Here is a 17,460-nt window from a genome sequence, read left to right on the forward strand (position 1 = left end):
TATCAAATCCCCCCTCATTCTTCTCTTCTGAAGACTAAACAAGCCCAGTACCTTCAGCCTCTCCTCATAAGTCATGTGCCCCAGCCCCCTGATCATTTGCGTTGCCCTCCACTGGACTCTCTCCAGGGCCGGCGCAACCCATTAGGTGACATAGGCGGTCGCCTAGGGCGCTGCAATTTGGGGGGTGGCGACCGCGGCTCTTTTTCGGCAGCAGGACCTTCCGCTGCCTCTGTGGGGGGGCGGCATTTCGGGGCGGGACATTACGCCGCCTAGGGCGGTGGAAAAGCTGGCAGCGCTCCTGAGTCTCTCCAATTTGTCCACATGCTTTCTGTAATGGTGGGCCCAAAACTGGACACAGTACTCCAGATGTGGCCTCACCAGTGCTGAATAAAGGGGAATAATCACTTCCCTAGATCTGCTCACAATCCTCCAACTAATGCCGCCCAATATGCCGGTAGCCTTCTTGGAAACAAGGGCACACTGCTGACTCATATCCAGCTTCTCGTCCACTGTAATCCCCAGGTCCTTTTCTGCAGAACTGCCACTTAGCCAGTCGGTCCCCAGCCTGTAGTGGTTCATGGGATTCTTCAGTCCTAAGTGTTACAGGAAAGTGATAAAGGAAAGTTAATGCCGGTAGCATACAAGTCTAGAAGATTAACCCCTACAGAGCAGCAGTTTGGATTTTGTGAAAAAGAATGATTAGCTGCCTTGTGGGCCATTGAGTCTTTTGCTTTGACTACTGGCACAGCCACTATGTTAATACAGACACCTCACTCTCCCCTGAAGTACATTTTATGAGAAAAACTGCAGGGGATGGAAGTATCAAATACCAGGATGGCCCAATGGACCTTGATGTTAACTAGCAGAGATGTTACTTATAATAATAACAAACAAGCAAACGAAGTGTTAAGCGTTGGAGAAAAGGAGGTTTGGTTCACAGGTGGTAGGTAGTTCACACCATGAGAGGGGTAAGCGATACACGGTATGAGCTGCTGTACAAGTTAATGGGAAGACTATTTCTGGTTCTATGGGCATGACTTCAGCTCATGGAGCAGAGGTCAGAGCTCTTAGTGATCTGCTTTAACAGAAAAAGTAATGTTGCAAACTGACTTCATGTCTATATGGATTCAGACTTTGTAGTACAGGGACTGTTTTACTGGATTGAGATGTGAAAAAAGAACCAATGGAAAACAGCTGAGGGGGAAAATTTGGTGCAAAAGAAGAATTGGAAATTTATTTATGATTGGCTGAAAGAACACCCGGGAAAATTAAGAGGAAGGCATATTAAAGGTCTTTCAAAAGTGAGAAGGGAATAAAAAGTAGTGAAATTATAAAGCGGATGCTTTAGCTAAATTAGCAGCACAGAAACCTTTGCGGGTTGTGGTAGTTATTAGAGCTCAAGCTATAAAACAGGCGGCTAAACCTTAGAAAAGATGTGGAAAATGCAACACACAAGGTGAATATGCGGTGAATGAAAAACAGGAGAGGTAAAGTGGGTACCTGACAGACTTCAAAGAAAAGACATTATTAATCTGTGTCACTCTATGGCTCACCAAGGAATAGAAAATACTCACTTGAAGATAAAACAGATTAAAATATGGCCTAGGGTGAGAGAGGACATAATTTTTTCTGTTAAAAAACTGTGTAAGGTTTGTAGCAGATGGAAATAAACCACCGAATTCGGGACCCTTGTTGCACCAAAGAATTCTGGGGACATGGAGTAAAATACAAGTTAATTATAGTAATAAATTGCCCAAGACCCAAAGGGGGATTCAGTATTTATTAGTGATAGTAGATTATTTTTCTGACTGGGTGGAGGCAATTCCCACCAGAAATCATACTGCAGAGACCACTGCCAAGAAGTTGTGGGAAGTAGTGCTCAGTAGATATGGGACTCCAAAAGTAATTGATTCATATAATAGACCACATTTTGTAGGAATAGTATCAGAGGGGTAGCCGTGTTAGTCTGAATCTGTAAAAAGCAACAGAGGGTCCTGTGGCACCTTTAAGAGTAACAGAAGTATTGGGAGCATAAGCTTTCGTGGGTAAGAACCTCACTTCTTCAGATGCAAGACTCTGAAGAAGTGAGGTTCTTACCCACGAAAGCTTATGCTCCCAATACTTCTGTTACTCTTAAAGGTGCCACAGGACCCTCTGTTGCATTTTGTAGGAATAGTAATTCAAAGTTTATTAAAAACTTTAGGAATAAAGCAACAACTACATATCTCCTATCATCCTCAATTGTTAGTGACAGTAGAAAGGATGAACCAACTATTAAGCAAGCTCTACGCAAAGTGGTGCAAGAAACTGGCAAAGATTGGGAAGATAAACTACCAATTGTGTTGGCAGCCATCCGGAGTAGTGATTGATTGGGTACTTATCAACCTTATCAAATTCTCTTTGGAAGGCCTATAAGATTGTGGAGCCCTTTATTATTTCCAGGAAGAGAAGAAGAAGAAGAGGAGGAGGTGTCAGTTACCCAATGGGTATGTCAAGGCTGTATCCCCACTTTGAACTTTAGGGTACAAATGTAGGGGCCTGCATGAGGACTTCTAAGCTTAACTACCAGCTTAGTTCTGGTCCGCTGCCACCATTCCCTACCCTGGGAAGCTTTTAGAAAACCTCTCACCAATTCCCTGGTGAATACAGATCCAAACTCCTTGGATTTTAAACAAGAAGAAATTGACCCTTCCCCCCTCCTTCCTTTCACCAACTCCTGGTGAATACAGATCCAAACCCCCTTGGATCTTAAACAAGGAGAAATTGACCCTTCCCCCCTCCTTCCTTTCACCAACTCCTGGTGAATACAGATCCAAACCCCCTTGTATCTTAAAACAAGGAGAAATCAATCAGGTTCTTAAAAAGAAGGCTTTTAATTAAAGAAAAAGGTAAAAATCATCTCTGTAAAATCAGTATGGAAAATAACTTTACAGGGTAATCAAACTTAAAGAGCTCAAAGGACCCCCCTCTGTCTTAGGTTCAAAGTACAGCAAACAAAGATAAACACTCTAGTAAAAGGTACATTTACAAGTTGAGAAAACAAAGTAAATCTAGGACACCTTGCCTGGCTTTTACTTACAATTTTGAAATAAGAGAGACTTGTTTAGAAAGATGGGGAGAACCTGGATTGATGTCTGGTCCCTCTCAGTCCCAAGAGCGAACAACCCCTTAAAACAAAGAGCACACACAAAAGCCTTCCCCCCCCCAAGATTTGAAAGTATCTTGTCCCCTTATTGGCCCTTTGGGTCAGGTGTCAGCCAGATTACCCGAGCTTCTTAACCCTTTACAGGTAAAAGGATTTTGGAGTCTCTGGCCAGGAGGGATTTTAGTACTGTACACAGGAGAGCTGTTACCCTTCCCTTTATAGTTATGACAGGGTAAGAAAAAGTTACTGATAGAACTTAAGAAAATGGAGTTTAAATTGACTGATGCCATGAAAAAGCAAGAGACTATGTAAATTCTCATTTGGTTCAGGACAGTACATTATGGAAAACTGGGAATAGAGTAATGTATTTGTCATTAACATCAAAAAACACTGTCCTGGAGGCTAGTTGGTTTGGACCATTTTCCATCATTAATAAAAAATGTTCAACTACTGTACTGCAGATTAACCGGGGGAAAGGGAACATTGGTCCACACATCACAATTATAGTTATGGCCTGGAGATTAAATAATGTTCCTTTCTTTTTTCTTTTTAGTTTATCATACACAAGGGAAGGAATGCCCAATTGCACTGGAGACTATCCTGTACAGACCTTCAGTTTGGAGTGTAAACATGGTGCTGTGATTTTTGTAATTGGCTTACTGCTTATGCTTGCTTGGCTTTACATTTTTTGCTTGGTAGAAAAATTGTGTTGTTTGCATTATATTTTAGGGGAAAAAATACCGGACCTAGAGCAAAGATAGAAAAAGGTTAGTGTAAGTGTTTAAAATAATATGGCCAGAAACATTGGACATTATTGCTATGGAATGATGGCTATGGCTTCAATATCAAGGATCCTAATAATTTTTAAAAAATTAACACATCAATGGCACCCTTAAGGATGAAAATGTTGTTGTTTTTTCTTTTATGTTTTATAAATATTTGGGAAAGTTTAAGGGTACATGGATATACATATGGGAGCACCTCTAGCATGGAGGTATGCATTAAAGGGAATAATACATTAAACTACTTGTGGAACAGAATGGGAAAAGAGGACCAAATAAACCCAGATGTGAAGAGAAACCTTTTTAAGATAAAATTTAAAATATGGTGGGGAAATGTCAAAAATTTGACATGGGAATATCTAAAATCAAAAGATATATTAGTACATACTAAGGGGGGAAGGTCAGCTAATGTTTAGATTTAATTATAATAAAAATAATCTAAATGTGAGCACTCTGAACTGTACCTTTTGAAGTCTGGAATTTGATGAAGTCACCTTAGGGCAGGTCTTCACTACGGGGGGGGGGTCAATTTAAGATACGCAAATTCAGCTACGCGAATAGCGTAGCTGAATTCGACGTATCGCAGCCGACTTACCCCGCTGTAAGGACGGTGGCAAAATCATTATTATGAATCATTATTATAAATCATTATTATAAATTATCAGGCTGAAGCAGTTTCTATCCCAGTCCTGGAGCAGAGGGAGCCCAGCTTGGGGGGCGGAGAGGGTGGTGGTGATGAACCAGTATTGGATGGGGCTGGGGATGAGAGGAGAGAGCAACGGAGGTGGGGCCTTGGGGCAAAAGGTGGGATGGGGGAGGGGTGTTGTGGAAAGAGGTGGGACAGGGGGCAGGGCCTTGGAGGTCTAGGCAGGACAGGACACGGGGCCTCAGGGGTCCAGTTACCAGCAATAAGAAAGGTGGAAACCTTATAAATTAATCAATTGTACAAAGATTGATTCCTCAGTTTGTCACTCTGACACAGCACAGTAAGGCCACGAAAGGATTGAATGTCACTTTGACAGTCCAGTCAGTGATTCAGGGAAGAGGGTCCAGCACCGTATCACCAGCCAGCTCTGCACATATTTCAATCTCAAAGTCAGAGCCTGAGGAGAAACCATTAGGACCCTTTATGAGTAAAGAGCTAGAGCAGCCTGCCCCAGATCTGTTTGGTCCTTACCCCGTAGATGATGGGGTTCAGCATGGGGGGCATCAAGAGGTACACGTTGGCAATGAGAACGTGGAAATATAGGGGCACATTCTGGCCAAACCGGTGCATGAGGGAGATGAAGAGACCTGGGATGTTAGAGGCTAAGGTGGCAAAGAGATGGGAGCTGCAGGTCCCAAAAGTCTTGAGCCGGGCGTCCTTTGTGGGGAGGCTGAAGATGGCCCTGAGGATCTGGATATAGGACACAGCAATGAAATTCAAATCCAGACCCATCACAGAAAATAGCACAATGAGGCCATAGTAACTACTGACATGGGTGTCGGCACAGGCCAGATTCACCATGGCTATATGCGCACAGTACAGCTGGGGGATGATATTGGTTTTGCAATATGGCCACTGCCTTGCCAGGAAGGGATAGGGAAGTGCAAGCATGCCACCATGCAGCACCATGGTGAGGCCAATCTTGGCCACGATGGGGTTTGTCAGGATGGTGGAATATCTCAGGGGATGGCAAATGGCCACGTAGTGATCCAAAGCCATGGCCACGAGGATCCCAGACTCCATCACTGAGAAGCAGTGAATGAAGTACATCTGGGTGAGGCAGGCACTGAAATCAATCACCCTGGAATTGAACCAGAAGATGCTCAGCATCTTTGGCAGGATGGACGTAGACAGGCCTAGGTCGGTGACAGCCAGCAGGCAGAGGAAATAGTACATGGGCCCATGGAGGCTCGGCTCCCTCTTCACAATGAACAGGATGGTGAAGTTCCCCAAGATGGCTATGACGTACATGGCACAGAAGGGAATGGAGATCCAGACATGGGCCGCCTCCAGGCCAGGAATGCCCAGCAGGATGAAGGTGGAGGGGTTGGTGAAATCAGTTATGTTGGAATCTGATATGGAGTAGGGGAGAAGGTGTCCAAATCTGAGGCAGCATGGTGATTCCTGCATGTACCGGACGTCCCCCTGATGTCCTGTATTGCCCAGGCTCTAGGGTGATGGTCACAGTGCAAATGCCTGGATGGAGAGAAAATATTAACGTGAGATACTGCATGCAAAACTGGAGGCTGTTCTTATGGGTGAAGCAGATTGGTCACCCTTCACACCCTGGAAAATGACATTTTCATTATTCAGAGAAATGAATTATGAACACATGATGCTACTAATGCCAATTTCATGTATTACAGTGCTCAATGTGTCAGTAACTCCTACACTTCGTTGTCTGGGAAACCTTAGTAGGCACCAGCAGGAAACACAAGTGTGGATACTGGTTATTCATCATTGTTCCTTAGGCCTTGTCTACACTGCCAAGGTTTTTGCTAAAAAGGAGCTTTTGGCAAAGAAACAGGGGAGGTGTATACACTACAGAGCCACTTTTGATGACGGAAATCCTCAGATTCAGTGAGGTAATAAAATCACCTCAATGAGAGTTGTAAGGCTTTTTACACAAACATTTTGTTGCTGGAGTGCCAGTGTAGACACTTGCGCTTGACTTTATTGCTGTAATTGGCCTCCTGAGGGAGTCCGACAATGCCCATCCTGATGACTCTAATAAGCGGTTTCAACTCCTCTGTCCTGCATCGAGATAAACACCTTCTACCCCTCCCCATTTAAAGGCCCGGGAATTTAGAAATTCCCCTTCCTGTTTCCTCGGCATGGAGAGCTCACATCACGTTTTCCCAGGTGTCCATGGCAGCTACACCCAGCAAATGTTCTCCCACTTGAGCCACTATGGATCTGCTGGATCCGCTCATTATATGGGGAGAGGAGTCTGTGCTGTCCCAGCTGCACTCCAGCTGTAGGAATTTCCATACCTAAGGGCAGATTTTATGTAGCTTGTGGGAAAAGAGCTACGATCGGGGACACACTGCAGTGCACAGCAGAGGTGAAGGAGCTGAGGCATGTGTACCAGAAGGCAAGGGAGACAAATGATCAGTCCGGTGCTGTGCCCCAGAACTTACATTTTTGAAGGAGTTGGATGCTATCCTTGGCAGCAACCCCACCTCTACAGCCAAGATCCTCATGGATACTTCCGTGGGGCTGAAGCCCATTCAAACTGGAATTAAACCAGAGGAGAAAGCCATCGATGAAGAGCTGGAGGCATTAGAAGATGTGGAAACCATGACAGGGTCGCCCAGTGCTGCGTTCAGTCAGGAGCTGTTTTCCACTCTGGGGGGGTCCAGCCAGTCGCAGCAGTTACAATCCCGTGAGCCAGAAGCAGGAGAGGAGACCCCTGGAAAGTGGATGTGCTTTGTGAAGTGTGGAGGTGGGTTGAAGCCAGAGAAATGTACAAGGCTGGCTGTGTTTCTGTGTGCTGGGCATTTCCCAGTATAGCTAGGCAGGACGGTGGAACAGCGTGTTGATGCACACTGAGATTTCACAGGATTCCGCAATCCCGTGCTTGAGGGTCCTTGCCGAGCTGTTTTGTTCCTTCTCCCATTGAGGGACACTGTCCCACCCCTTTCTGCAATTACTTGGGCAAGGACTAAAGCAGCACAGAGACGAGGAGTCTTGGGATGGGGGCGGAAGCCGCAAGCATGTTGTAGATGCACTGTTGCTTCCTTGCTTACCCTCAGAAGAGAGATATCTGCCACAGTGACCCCTGCCTGTGGAAACGGTTGGGAAACTTTAGAGTGTTGTCCCCTGAGAAGTGCCCAGTGACCCATTTCACATTGCTTTTCTCACACGCACAATGTCCTCCAGCCCTGGGGACACTCACCATCCTTGCAGTGTTCGTTGGCATGTGTGCTTGTCAAGGGACAATCAGAAAGTGATTGGTGCGTTACCAGGGATGTATTTTAATGTAGCATTTCAATGCTGTATGTGTACTTAAAAAGAATGCTTCTGTTTATTGTTACTTGTGCTTCACCAGGTATGTCCTTGAAAGGGAGGTACTGCAGTACTGTGATGCAGAGAAGACAAAATGGAGGCTGTGGAGGGAAAGCCACAAGCAGGAAAGAAGAGAAAATGAGGCATACAGTAGGGATGGAACACAGAGGCTCATAAAAGTTTTGGAGCAGCAAACCAACATGCTGCAGTCCCTCAAAAACCTCCAAATTGAGCAGATATGTGTCTGCCCTCCCCTTCAGCACATTCAGAGCTCTGTCCCATGCCCTCCCCAGATTTTACCCGCACATCCATTTCCGATTTCTGGGACTTCACACTTTCCCCTACACTCCACCCCTGCAGACAGCTTTTCAAACGACAGCTGGACTTACACTCAGCTCTAAAAGTCAGCCGTCCCCTGGTAAGTGGCCCCCCTCCCCCTTCCGCAATAATATACATGTGTCTATTTGTGCGTGCATATCATTGTGGTTTTTTGGCAATAAAAGCAACATTTTTTGAATAATAAGCACTCTTTATTTGTTTCCATGCAATTTATGATAGCAGATGGCAGCAGGAAACAAACAAGCAGTTTTATCATTTCCTTACATTGAATCTTGGGCCAGAACAATCACAACTGCTTCTTACCCAGCCAAAACTTCATTATGCACTGCAATCCCAAGCTTAGCAACAAACATTACTGCTTCTCATCTTCAAAATGCTTCCTCAAAGTCCCCCGAATTGCCCCCCAGTATTCCCCTCTAATAACCTTGGTATCTGGCAGTGCAAAATCATCAGCCAAGCGTTCTGCCTCAGTAGTCCACTCCTGGGCAAACTTTTCACCCTTTACTTCACAAATATTATGCAAAGTGCAACATGTGGCTATAACCATGGGAATATTATCCACATTGAGGTCTAACCTGCCATAAAGGCATCACCATTGTGCCTTTAATCTGCCAAATGCATATTCCATGGTAATCCTGTCCCTACTCAGCCTATTGTTGAAATGCTCCTTACTGCTATCCAGGTTTCCCATGTATGGATTCATGAGCTGTCATAAACAGATAGTTAAGGGTTAATGCCTCTTTTACCTGTAAAGGGTTAAGAAGTTCACCTAGCCTAGCTTACACCTGACCAGAGGAACCAATGGGAGGAGAAAATGGTTCAAAAGAAAGGAGGAAAGTTCCCTTTGTCTGAGTCAGTTTCAGTTTTGGCTGGAGTGGAAAAGATCAAGGAATCAGTTCTTATCAAAGTAGTAAGTATTAAAAAAGAAATAAATAGGTTTTGTTTATTTTCTTTTTTGTAACTTGTCTTGTGCATTAGGGGAATAATGAAATTGGGTATTTTTTGTGCAACTAAGCTTTTGCCTGGGGAACATCCTCTGTGTTTTAAATCTGTTGTCTGTGAGAGTAGCTGGTATGCTAATCTCTCCCAGAGGTTTGTCTTTCACCTTTCTTTTCTTGAATTAAAAGCCTTCTTTTTAAGAACCTGATTGATTTTTCCCTGTTTTTAAGATCCAAGGGGATTGGGTCTGGACTCACCAGGAGTTGGTGGGAGAAAGGAGGGGGGATGGTTAATTTCTCCTTGTTTTAAAATCCAAGAGGTTTGGATCTGTGTTCACCAGGAAATTGGTGAAGTCTCTCAAGGCTACCCAGGGCAGGGAATTAGTGCTTCGGAGTGGTGGCAGCCAGACCAGATCTAAGCTGTTAATTGAGCTTAGGGGTTCACATGCAGGTCCCCACATCTGTACCCTAAAGTTCAGAGTGAGGGTGAAACCTATGACATGAGCTATGGCATTAAGGGGTACATGAGGTCCCCCAGGATCACTATTGGTATTTGGACATCCCCTATTGGGATCTTCTGGTCTGGAAAGAAAGCCCCTGCTTCCAGCTTTCTTTAAAGGCCGGTGTTCCTGAAGATTCATGCATCATGCACTTTTCTGGACCACCCACATTGAAGTCAGTGAACGCTTGTTGTGATCCACGAGCACCCGCAACACCATGGAGAAGTACCCCTTCCGATTGATGTACTCCATCGCAAGGTGGTCTGATGCCAAAATTGGAATGTGCATGTCATCTATTACCCCTCCACAGTTAGGGAAACCCATTTCCACAATTTCATGCATGTTATCGGAAGTCACAATCCTTCGTAGCAGGATGTGATTAATGGCCCTGCACACTTGCCTTAACAGCCCCAATGGTCGACTTCCTGACGCCAAACTCATTTGCGACCGAGTTGTAGCAGCCTGGAGTCACCAGGTTCCACACTGCAATCTCTACGCTCTTCTCAACTCCCATTTGGGTGTCCTTGCAATGCAAGGCTGGGTTCAGCTCAGTACACAGTTCCAGGAAGGTGGCTTTCTGCATCCTAAAATTCTGAAGCCACTGCTCATCATCCCAGACCTGCATAATGATGTTATCCCACCACTGAGTGATAGTTTCCCCAGCTGAAAAGCAACATTCCACCATGTTCAGCTCTTCCATGAATGCCAAAAGCTATCTAACACTTCATTTGATGAAGTTAGGAAAAAATGGAAAACCTGGTTTGGGATTAGTTAAAGAAAATTCCTGGAATATAATTCATGCCACGCAACAAAACGGTGTATGGAAAACAAATCTTGTCAAATAAACCCAAATTCATCCTTTAATGAGAGTACATGTTTGGTTGATCAAGGAAACCATGCAGATGCAATAGATTTTGATTTCTCTAAGGCATTTACATCAGTAGGGGAAAAAATTCAGAGAAAAATATGAACACTCTACAATCTCAGTAGCGCACATGTCAAATGCACAAAAATCTGGCTAACTGACAGATCTCAGAAAGCAGTTGTCAATGGGTCATTGTCAGTGAATGGGGCTGTTTCTAGTGGGGTTCTGCAGGGATCAGTTCTAAGCCAGATGCTATTCAATATTTTCAAGAAGGATCTGGAATCAAATAGAAAATCACTGCACATAAAATTTGCGGACAACCCAAGATTGGCAGAGTGGTTACAGTGAGGAGGTCAGCACAGGCATACCAATTGATCTGGAGTGTTTGGTGAGCTAGGACCAGACAAACAAACAAAATGTTTAATACAGTTAAATTCAAAGTTATCCTCTTGGAACAGGGAACGCAGGCCCGACCCACAGACTAGGACACTGTTTTATGGAATGCAGGGACCCTGAAAAGTATTTAGGGGTCATTCTGGACACCCAGCTCAGTGTGAGCTCCAAATGCGATGCTGTGGCCAAGAGGACTGATGTGATCCTTGGATGCATAAACAGGGGAGTGGTGAGTTGGAGCAGTGGAAGGATTTTACCTCTGCACATGGCATTGGTGAAAATGACTGCGTCCAGTTCTGCTGTCCACATTACAAAATGCCAGATAGGGAGAGAGACGTAAAGAGAGATCTATTTATCTTAGCAAAAATGATCAAGCGGAGGCTTTCATGGGGAGAAAAACCTGGGTACTAATGGGCTCTGTAATCTAGCAGGGAAAGGCAGAGCAAGGCCCAATGGCTGGAGGCTGAATCCAGACAAATTCCAGTTGGAAATAAAGACCCAATGTTTAGTAGTGAGGGTGATTAAACATTGGAATTAACTGCAAAAGGAAGTGGTGGATTCTCCAACTTCCCATGGCTGGAGATCCAGACTGGATGCTTTTCTGGAAGACCTGCTTGTGGGTTGTGTACACTTAAAATGCTACAGTGGCACTGCCATAGCACTTCAGTGTAGACACTACTTACCCCCCGACGGCAGGGGTTCCCCTGTCAGTGTAGGTAATCCACCTCCCTAAGAGGTGGTAGCTAGGTTGATGAAGGATTCTTTGGTAGACATCATGCTGTTGACACCATTGTTAGGTTGATATAGCTACATCTCTCAGGGGTGTCAATGTTTTTGCTATTGCAAAAAAAGCAAATGCATTTTTTGGTTGCATTATCAGATGGATAACATGCAAATTGCCAGAAGTGATAGGACCGCTCTACTCGGTACTGGTTAGGCCTCAGCAGGAGTATTGTGTCCCATTTGGGTCATCAATGTATAGGAAGGAATTAGGGAAACTGGAAAGAATTCAGAGGTGATAGACAAAGATGTTTCAAGGGATAGACTCCAAGCCATATGAGCAAAGTCTGAAGGAACAAGGTATGCTTAGTTTGGAAAAGAGGAGATTACAGGGCGACATGACAGTGGTCTTCAGATACTTGAAAGCCTGCCATAAAAAAGATGGAGAAAAGTTGTTCTCTCTTGCCACTGAGGGCAGGAGAAGAGGCAATGGGTTCAAACTACAGCAGAGCAGATTTAGATGAAATCTCAGGAAAAACTTCCTAACTGTAAGAACAGGAGAACAATGGAACAGACGCCTCAGGATGTTGTGGAAACTCCTTCACTGGAGGTTTTCCAAAGGAGACTGGACAGTCATCTGTCCTGGATGGCTTAGACACAACAAACCCTGCATCTTGGCAGGGGGTTAGAGTAGATGACCCTTGTGATCCCTTCTCACCCTGTGGCTCTCTGATTCCATGATGTAAAATCCTAGTGTAGAACAGGCCTTAGTCAAAGACATGTTATGGAGCTCAATACAGGGGTAACTGGATGAAATGTAATGGCCTGTGTTATACAGGAATTCCGGCTGGATGATCAGATGGTCCCTTCTGGCCTTAAACCCCATAAATCTATAGATAAAGAAAGTAGATAAGGCATTTATATTTACTGTCTCTCACAACACTTGAACAAGGGAACATTCAATTCCATTGAAAGTCTGAACATATAACACTAAAAAAAGAAAATTGTTTACATAATACATGTTTGACCTGTGGAACTCCTTGCCACAGACATTGTTGGAGCAAAGAGCTTATCTGAATGGGATGCAGATATGGATTGACCATTGAAGGTGGTGCTGGTGGCACCACTGTTAGTTAAGACTATCTGAAACTTCCAATTCAGAGACCACATTTTCATTTGCTTATAGATTTGCCAAACATTTACCGTTTGGACTGAAATTTCTCACTCCGGGTGTCTCGTTTAGCCAATTTCTCAAATGAAGCTAGGAGAAAATATGTCTTGCCCATGTTGAAAAACTCGTATAATTGTTCCAGTGAAGAGTCCTAGCACCTCCATGCTTTATGGCAGATAAACATCAGGTAACAGCCCCTCTTCCCCCTCACCCAGCCCCCCGTTAACAGCCAGAGACCTCCATTGCTAGAAGAGGAGGTGACAGTGTCTGTGCATTAACGCACATCTGGCTCCTGAGGTTTTTACTCATTTCTCATTCCAAGGGGAGTAGTGTCCCACTGGGGCCTGAGCAAACTACTTGCCACGCCCTCCGAATTTGGCCTTGAATTGGACATCTACTAACACCTTTCACTGTGAAGTATGCACTGTGCCAATGAAACACAGCCACTTTGGGGCTGGAGGCCATCAGCCAGCGAGGGGAGTCATAGCAAAGAGGGACATATTGGCCCATGATACTGGAGCAAACTCAACCCCTCTGGCAAGGTCCCTGGAATGTTTAATGGCTTAGCAGAGCGGAAAAGACCACAGATCTATTCTCTATCCCATCAAGGCGACGTTGTACTGGGTTTGTCGAACAGCAAGAGATGGGTACCTGTGGATTCTGACACGGAAGTTTCTTCCGTTGGAATCCTTCTCATGTAGCCATGTCCCACTCCGTTCTCACACCAGCATCTGCAGAGATATCCTACACTGAGAACTGACAAGGGTGTGCATTGTTTGTAATCTAGCTCCGTGCAGTCCCACTGGAGTTCGCTCAGCCTCTAGGGGAGAAGCAGCATCTGGACATAAACAGGCTGGGGAACAGAGACACTCTAACCAGTGTCTCTCTTTCCATGTCTGCACTTCTGTGCTAATTATCCAGCTTTAGGAGTAAACAGTAATTAAGGGACCTTCCCAAAGGGAGATGAGAAATCTTGGGCTCTCTGCTGAGTCAAAGAGACATTAATTGCTCTGTGTGTTTGTGTATATTTGAAAATTATAGTTGATTAGTAAGACAACTAGGGATAATGCCTAGATCTGCATAGGGTGTGATACCCTGTAAATGCCCAGGATGGCAGGGCAGATAGACAGAGAAATCTGGAGACAGGTGACTGAGGGGAGGCACAAACACTTTCTACAGGCACAAGGGGCTGTCGCTAAGGGATGAGAGATCAGTAATTCTCATCAGTAACTATGATAATACCATGTAGCACCTTTTATGAAAGGATATTCAACACACCTAGCCTATCCCCATTATACAGATAGGTAAACTGAGGCGCGGGGAGAAGTGACTTGGGCAAAGTCACATAGAGAATGACAGACAGAACCCAGGAGTCTGGACTTCTTTGCCATAACCACCATAAGGACGCTCTCTCCGTCAGTAACTGAGTGTGACGTTCTATATCTTGGGGGAGTGTACTGTTGTGACAGTGCACTGCGAATTATGTTATGAAAATATGCTAATGAGTGTGAATATAATGTAACTGGAATATGCTTCATGTAAAAGGTCTCTTGTAAGGGATCATTACAAAGCTTATAATTTACTGAGTGTGGTCATCCTATTTGTATAAATTTATTGTTCTTGTATCTGAAACTAGAAATATGAAATATTACTCTGAGGGCCTATTGTAATTATGCAAAGTGTGGGCCATTAATGGTGGATTGGAATCTTGATGGCTCCCATCAACCAGGACAATTGACTGTAGATGGCTCTGTTTACCTGTAAGTCTTCCTGTATACCTGTTTGTTGGCAAATGGGTAATGAAGTCTTACAGTGACATGATCATGTCAGCTGAACTGGAATCCAACTTTAAGCTGGTGCTTTTCCATTTAGAAGGAGGGGTGGGAACCCAGAGAGGGACAAAGGATTCCTGCCTGGTGCAAAAGATATATAAGGCGGTGCAACAGAACAAAGGGGACTGCAATCATGAGAAATCCCCTAGCTACCACCTAAGGTGGAACAAGGACTGTATCAGGGGAAAGGATTGGGCCCAGACTAAGAAGGCATCCAGTCTGTGATAGAACTTTACTGAAACATCTCTGAGGGTGAGATTTTATCTGTATTCAGTTTTCCTACTGTATTAGGCTGAGAGTTGCGTGTTTTATTTTATTTTGTTTAATAATTTTCTTTGTTCTGTCTGTTATTACTTGGAACCACTTAAATCCTACTTTTTATATTTAATAAAATCACTTTTTACTTATTAATTAACCCAGAGTATGTATTAATACCTGGGGGAGCAAACAGCTGTGCATATCTCTCTATCAGTGTTATAGAGTGTGAACAATTTCTGAGCTTACCCTCTGTATAAGCTTGATACAGAGTAAAACAGATTTATTTGGGGTTTGGACCCCACTGGAAGCTGGGTATCTGAATGCTGGAGACAGGAGCACTTCTCAAGGTGTTTTCAGTTAAGCCTCCAGCTTGTGGGGGACATGGTTCAGAGCTGGGTCTGTGTTTGCAGCAGGCTAGCGGGTCTGGCTCAAACAAGGCAGGGTGCTGACATCCCAAGCTGGCAGGGAAAATGGGCTCAGAGGTAGTCTAGGCACATGAGGTGGCAGTCCCAAGGGGTTTCTGTGATCCAACCCATAACAACTATAACCCCAATATTCCTCATTATCATATAATTGTGATCTCACATATAAAGCATGCCTTGTAAGGTATCAGGGGAAAGGTTATGATCTTCTGAAAATCATTAGTGAAGAGGGAGAAACAGTAACAGGAAACTTGGAAATGGCAGAGATGCTTAATGACTTCTTTGTTTCGGTCTTCACTGAGAAGTCTGAAGGAATGCCTAACATAGTGAATGCTAATGGGAAGGGGGTAGGTTTAGCAGATAAAATAAAAAAAGAACAAGTTAAAAACCACTTAGAAAAGTTAGATGCCTGCAAGTCACCAGGGCCTGATGAAATGCATCCTAGAATACTCAAGGAGCTAATAGAGGAGGTATCTGAGCCTCTAGCTATTATCTTTGGAAAATCATGGGAGACGGGAGAGATTCCAGAAGACTGGAAAAGGGCAAATATAGTGCCCATCTATAAAAAGGGAAATAAAAACAACCCAGGAAACTACAGACCAGTTAGTTTAACTTCTGTGCCAGGGAAGATAATGGAGCAAGTAATTAAGGAAATCATCTGCAAACACTTGGAAGGTGGTAAGGTGATAGGGAACAGCCAGCATGGATTTGTAAAGAACAAATCATGTCAAACCAATCTGATAGCTTTCTTCGATAGGATAACGAGTCTTGTGGATAAGGGAGAAGCTGTGGATGTGGTATACCTAGACTTTAGTAAGGCATTTGATAAGGTTTCGCATGATATTCTTATCGATAAACTAGGCAAATACAATTTAGATGGGGCTACTATAAGGTGGGTGCATAACTGGCTGGATAACCGTACTCAGAGAGTTGTTATTAATGGTTCCCAATCCTGCTGGAAAGGCATAACGAGTGGGGTTCCGCAGGGGTCTGTTTTGGGACCGGCTCTGTTCAATATCTTCATTAACGACTTAGATATTGGCATAGAAAGTACACTTATTAAGTTTGCGGATGATACCAAACTGGGAGGGATTGCAACTGCTTTGGAGGACAGGGTCATAATTCAAAATGATCTGGACAAATTGGAGAAATGGTCTGAGTTAAACAGGATGGAGTTTAACAAAGACAAATGCAAAGTGCTCCACTTAGGAAGAAAAAATCAGTTTCACACATACAGAATGGGAAGAGACTGTCTAGGAAGGAGTACGGCAGAAAGGGATCTAGGGGTTATAGTGGACCACAAGCTAAATATGAGTCAACAGTGTGATGCTGTTGCAAAAAAAGCAAACATGATTCTGGGATGTATTAACAGGTGTGTTGTGAGCAAGACACGAGAAGTCATTTTTCCGCTCTACTCTGCTCTGGTTAGGCCTCAGCTGGAGTATTGTGTCCAGTTTTGGGCACCGCATTTCAAGAAAGATGTGGAGAAATTGGAAAGGGTCCAGAGAAGAGCAACAAGAATGATTAAAGGTCTTGAGAACATGACCTATGAAGGAAGACTGAAAGAATTGGGTTTGTTTAGTTTGGAAATGTTTGTTTCTCTTTGATGAACCCTCCGCCCCCCCCACCCGGTTAACTCTACTTCCCTGTAAACCAACCACCCCACCCTCCCCTACCCTCCCCCCTTCGAGCACCACTTGCAGAGGCAATAAAGTAATTGTTACTTCACATTCATGCATTCTTTATTAATTCATCACACAACTCGGGGGATAATTGCAAAGGTAGCCCGGGATGGGTGGGGGAGGAGGGAAGGAAAAGGACACACTGCAGTTTAAAACTTTAACTCTTATTGAAGGCCAGCCTTCTGATGCTAGGGCAATCATCTGGGGTGGAGTGACTGGGTGGCCGGAGTCCCCCCCCACCGTGTTCTTTGGCGTCTGGGTGAGGAGGCTATGGAACTTGGGGAGGAGGGCTGTTGGTTACACAGGGGCTGTAGCGGCGGTCTCTGCTCCTGCTGCCTTTCCTGCAGCTCAACCATACGCTGGAGCATATCAGTTTGATGCTCCAGCAGCCGGAGCATCGACTCTTGACTTCTGTGTGC

At 44.4% G+C, this 17,460-nt stretch overlaps 1 protein-coding gene across 1 annotated transcript; it reads right to left on the bottom strand.

Annotated features, from left to right (window-relative positions):
* Positions 1-5,068: 5,068 nt before the first annotated feature.
* Positions 5,069-6,043, bottom strand: LOC135873032 (olfactory receptor 52R1-like). Its single transcript, XM_065397501.1, has one exon. The coding sequence runs from the start codon at positions 6,041-6,043 to the stop codon at positions 5,069-5,071; it is 975 nt and encodes a 324-aa protein (XP_065253573.1).
* Positions 6,044-17,460: the final 11,417 nt, after the last annotated feature.

Source organism: Emys orbicularis, chromosome 1 (genome assembly GCF_028017835.1).
Source record: "Emys orbicularis isolate rEmyOrb1 chromosome 1, rEmyOrb1.hap1, whole genome shotgun sequence".
NCBI classification, from domain to species: Eukaryota; Metazoa; Chordata; order Testudines; family Emydidae; genus Emys; species Emys orbicularis.

Bases quoted from the DNA above. Each gene is read 5' to 3' on its own strand.
- LOC135873032 (XM_065397501.1), bottom strand. From the start codon at position 6,043: ATGCAGGAATCACCATGCTGCCTCAGATTTGGACACCTTCTCCCCTAC.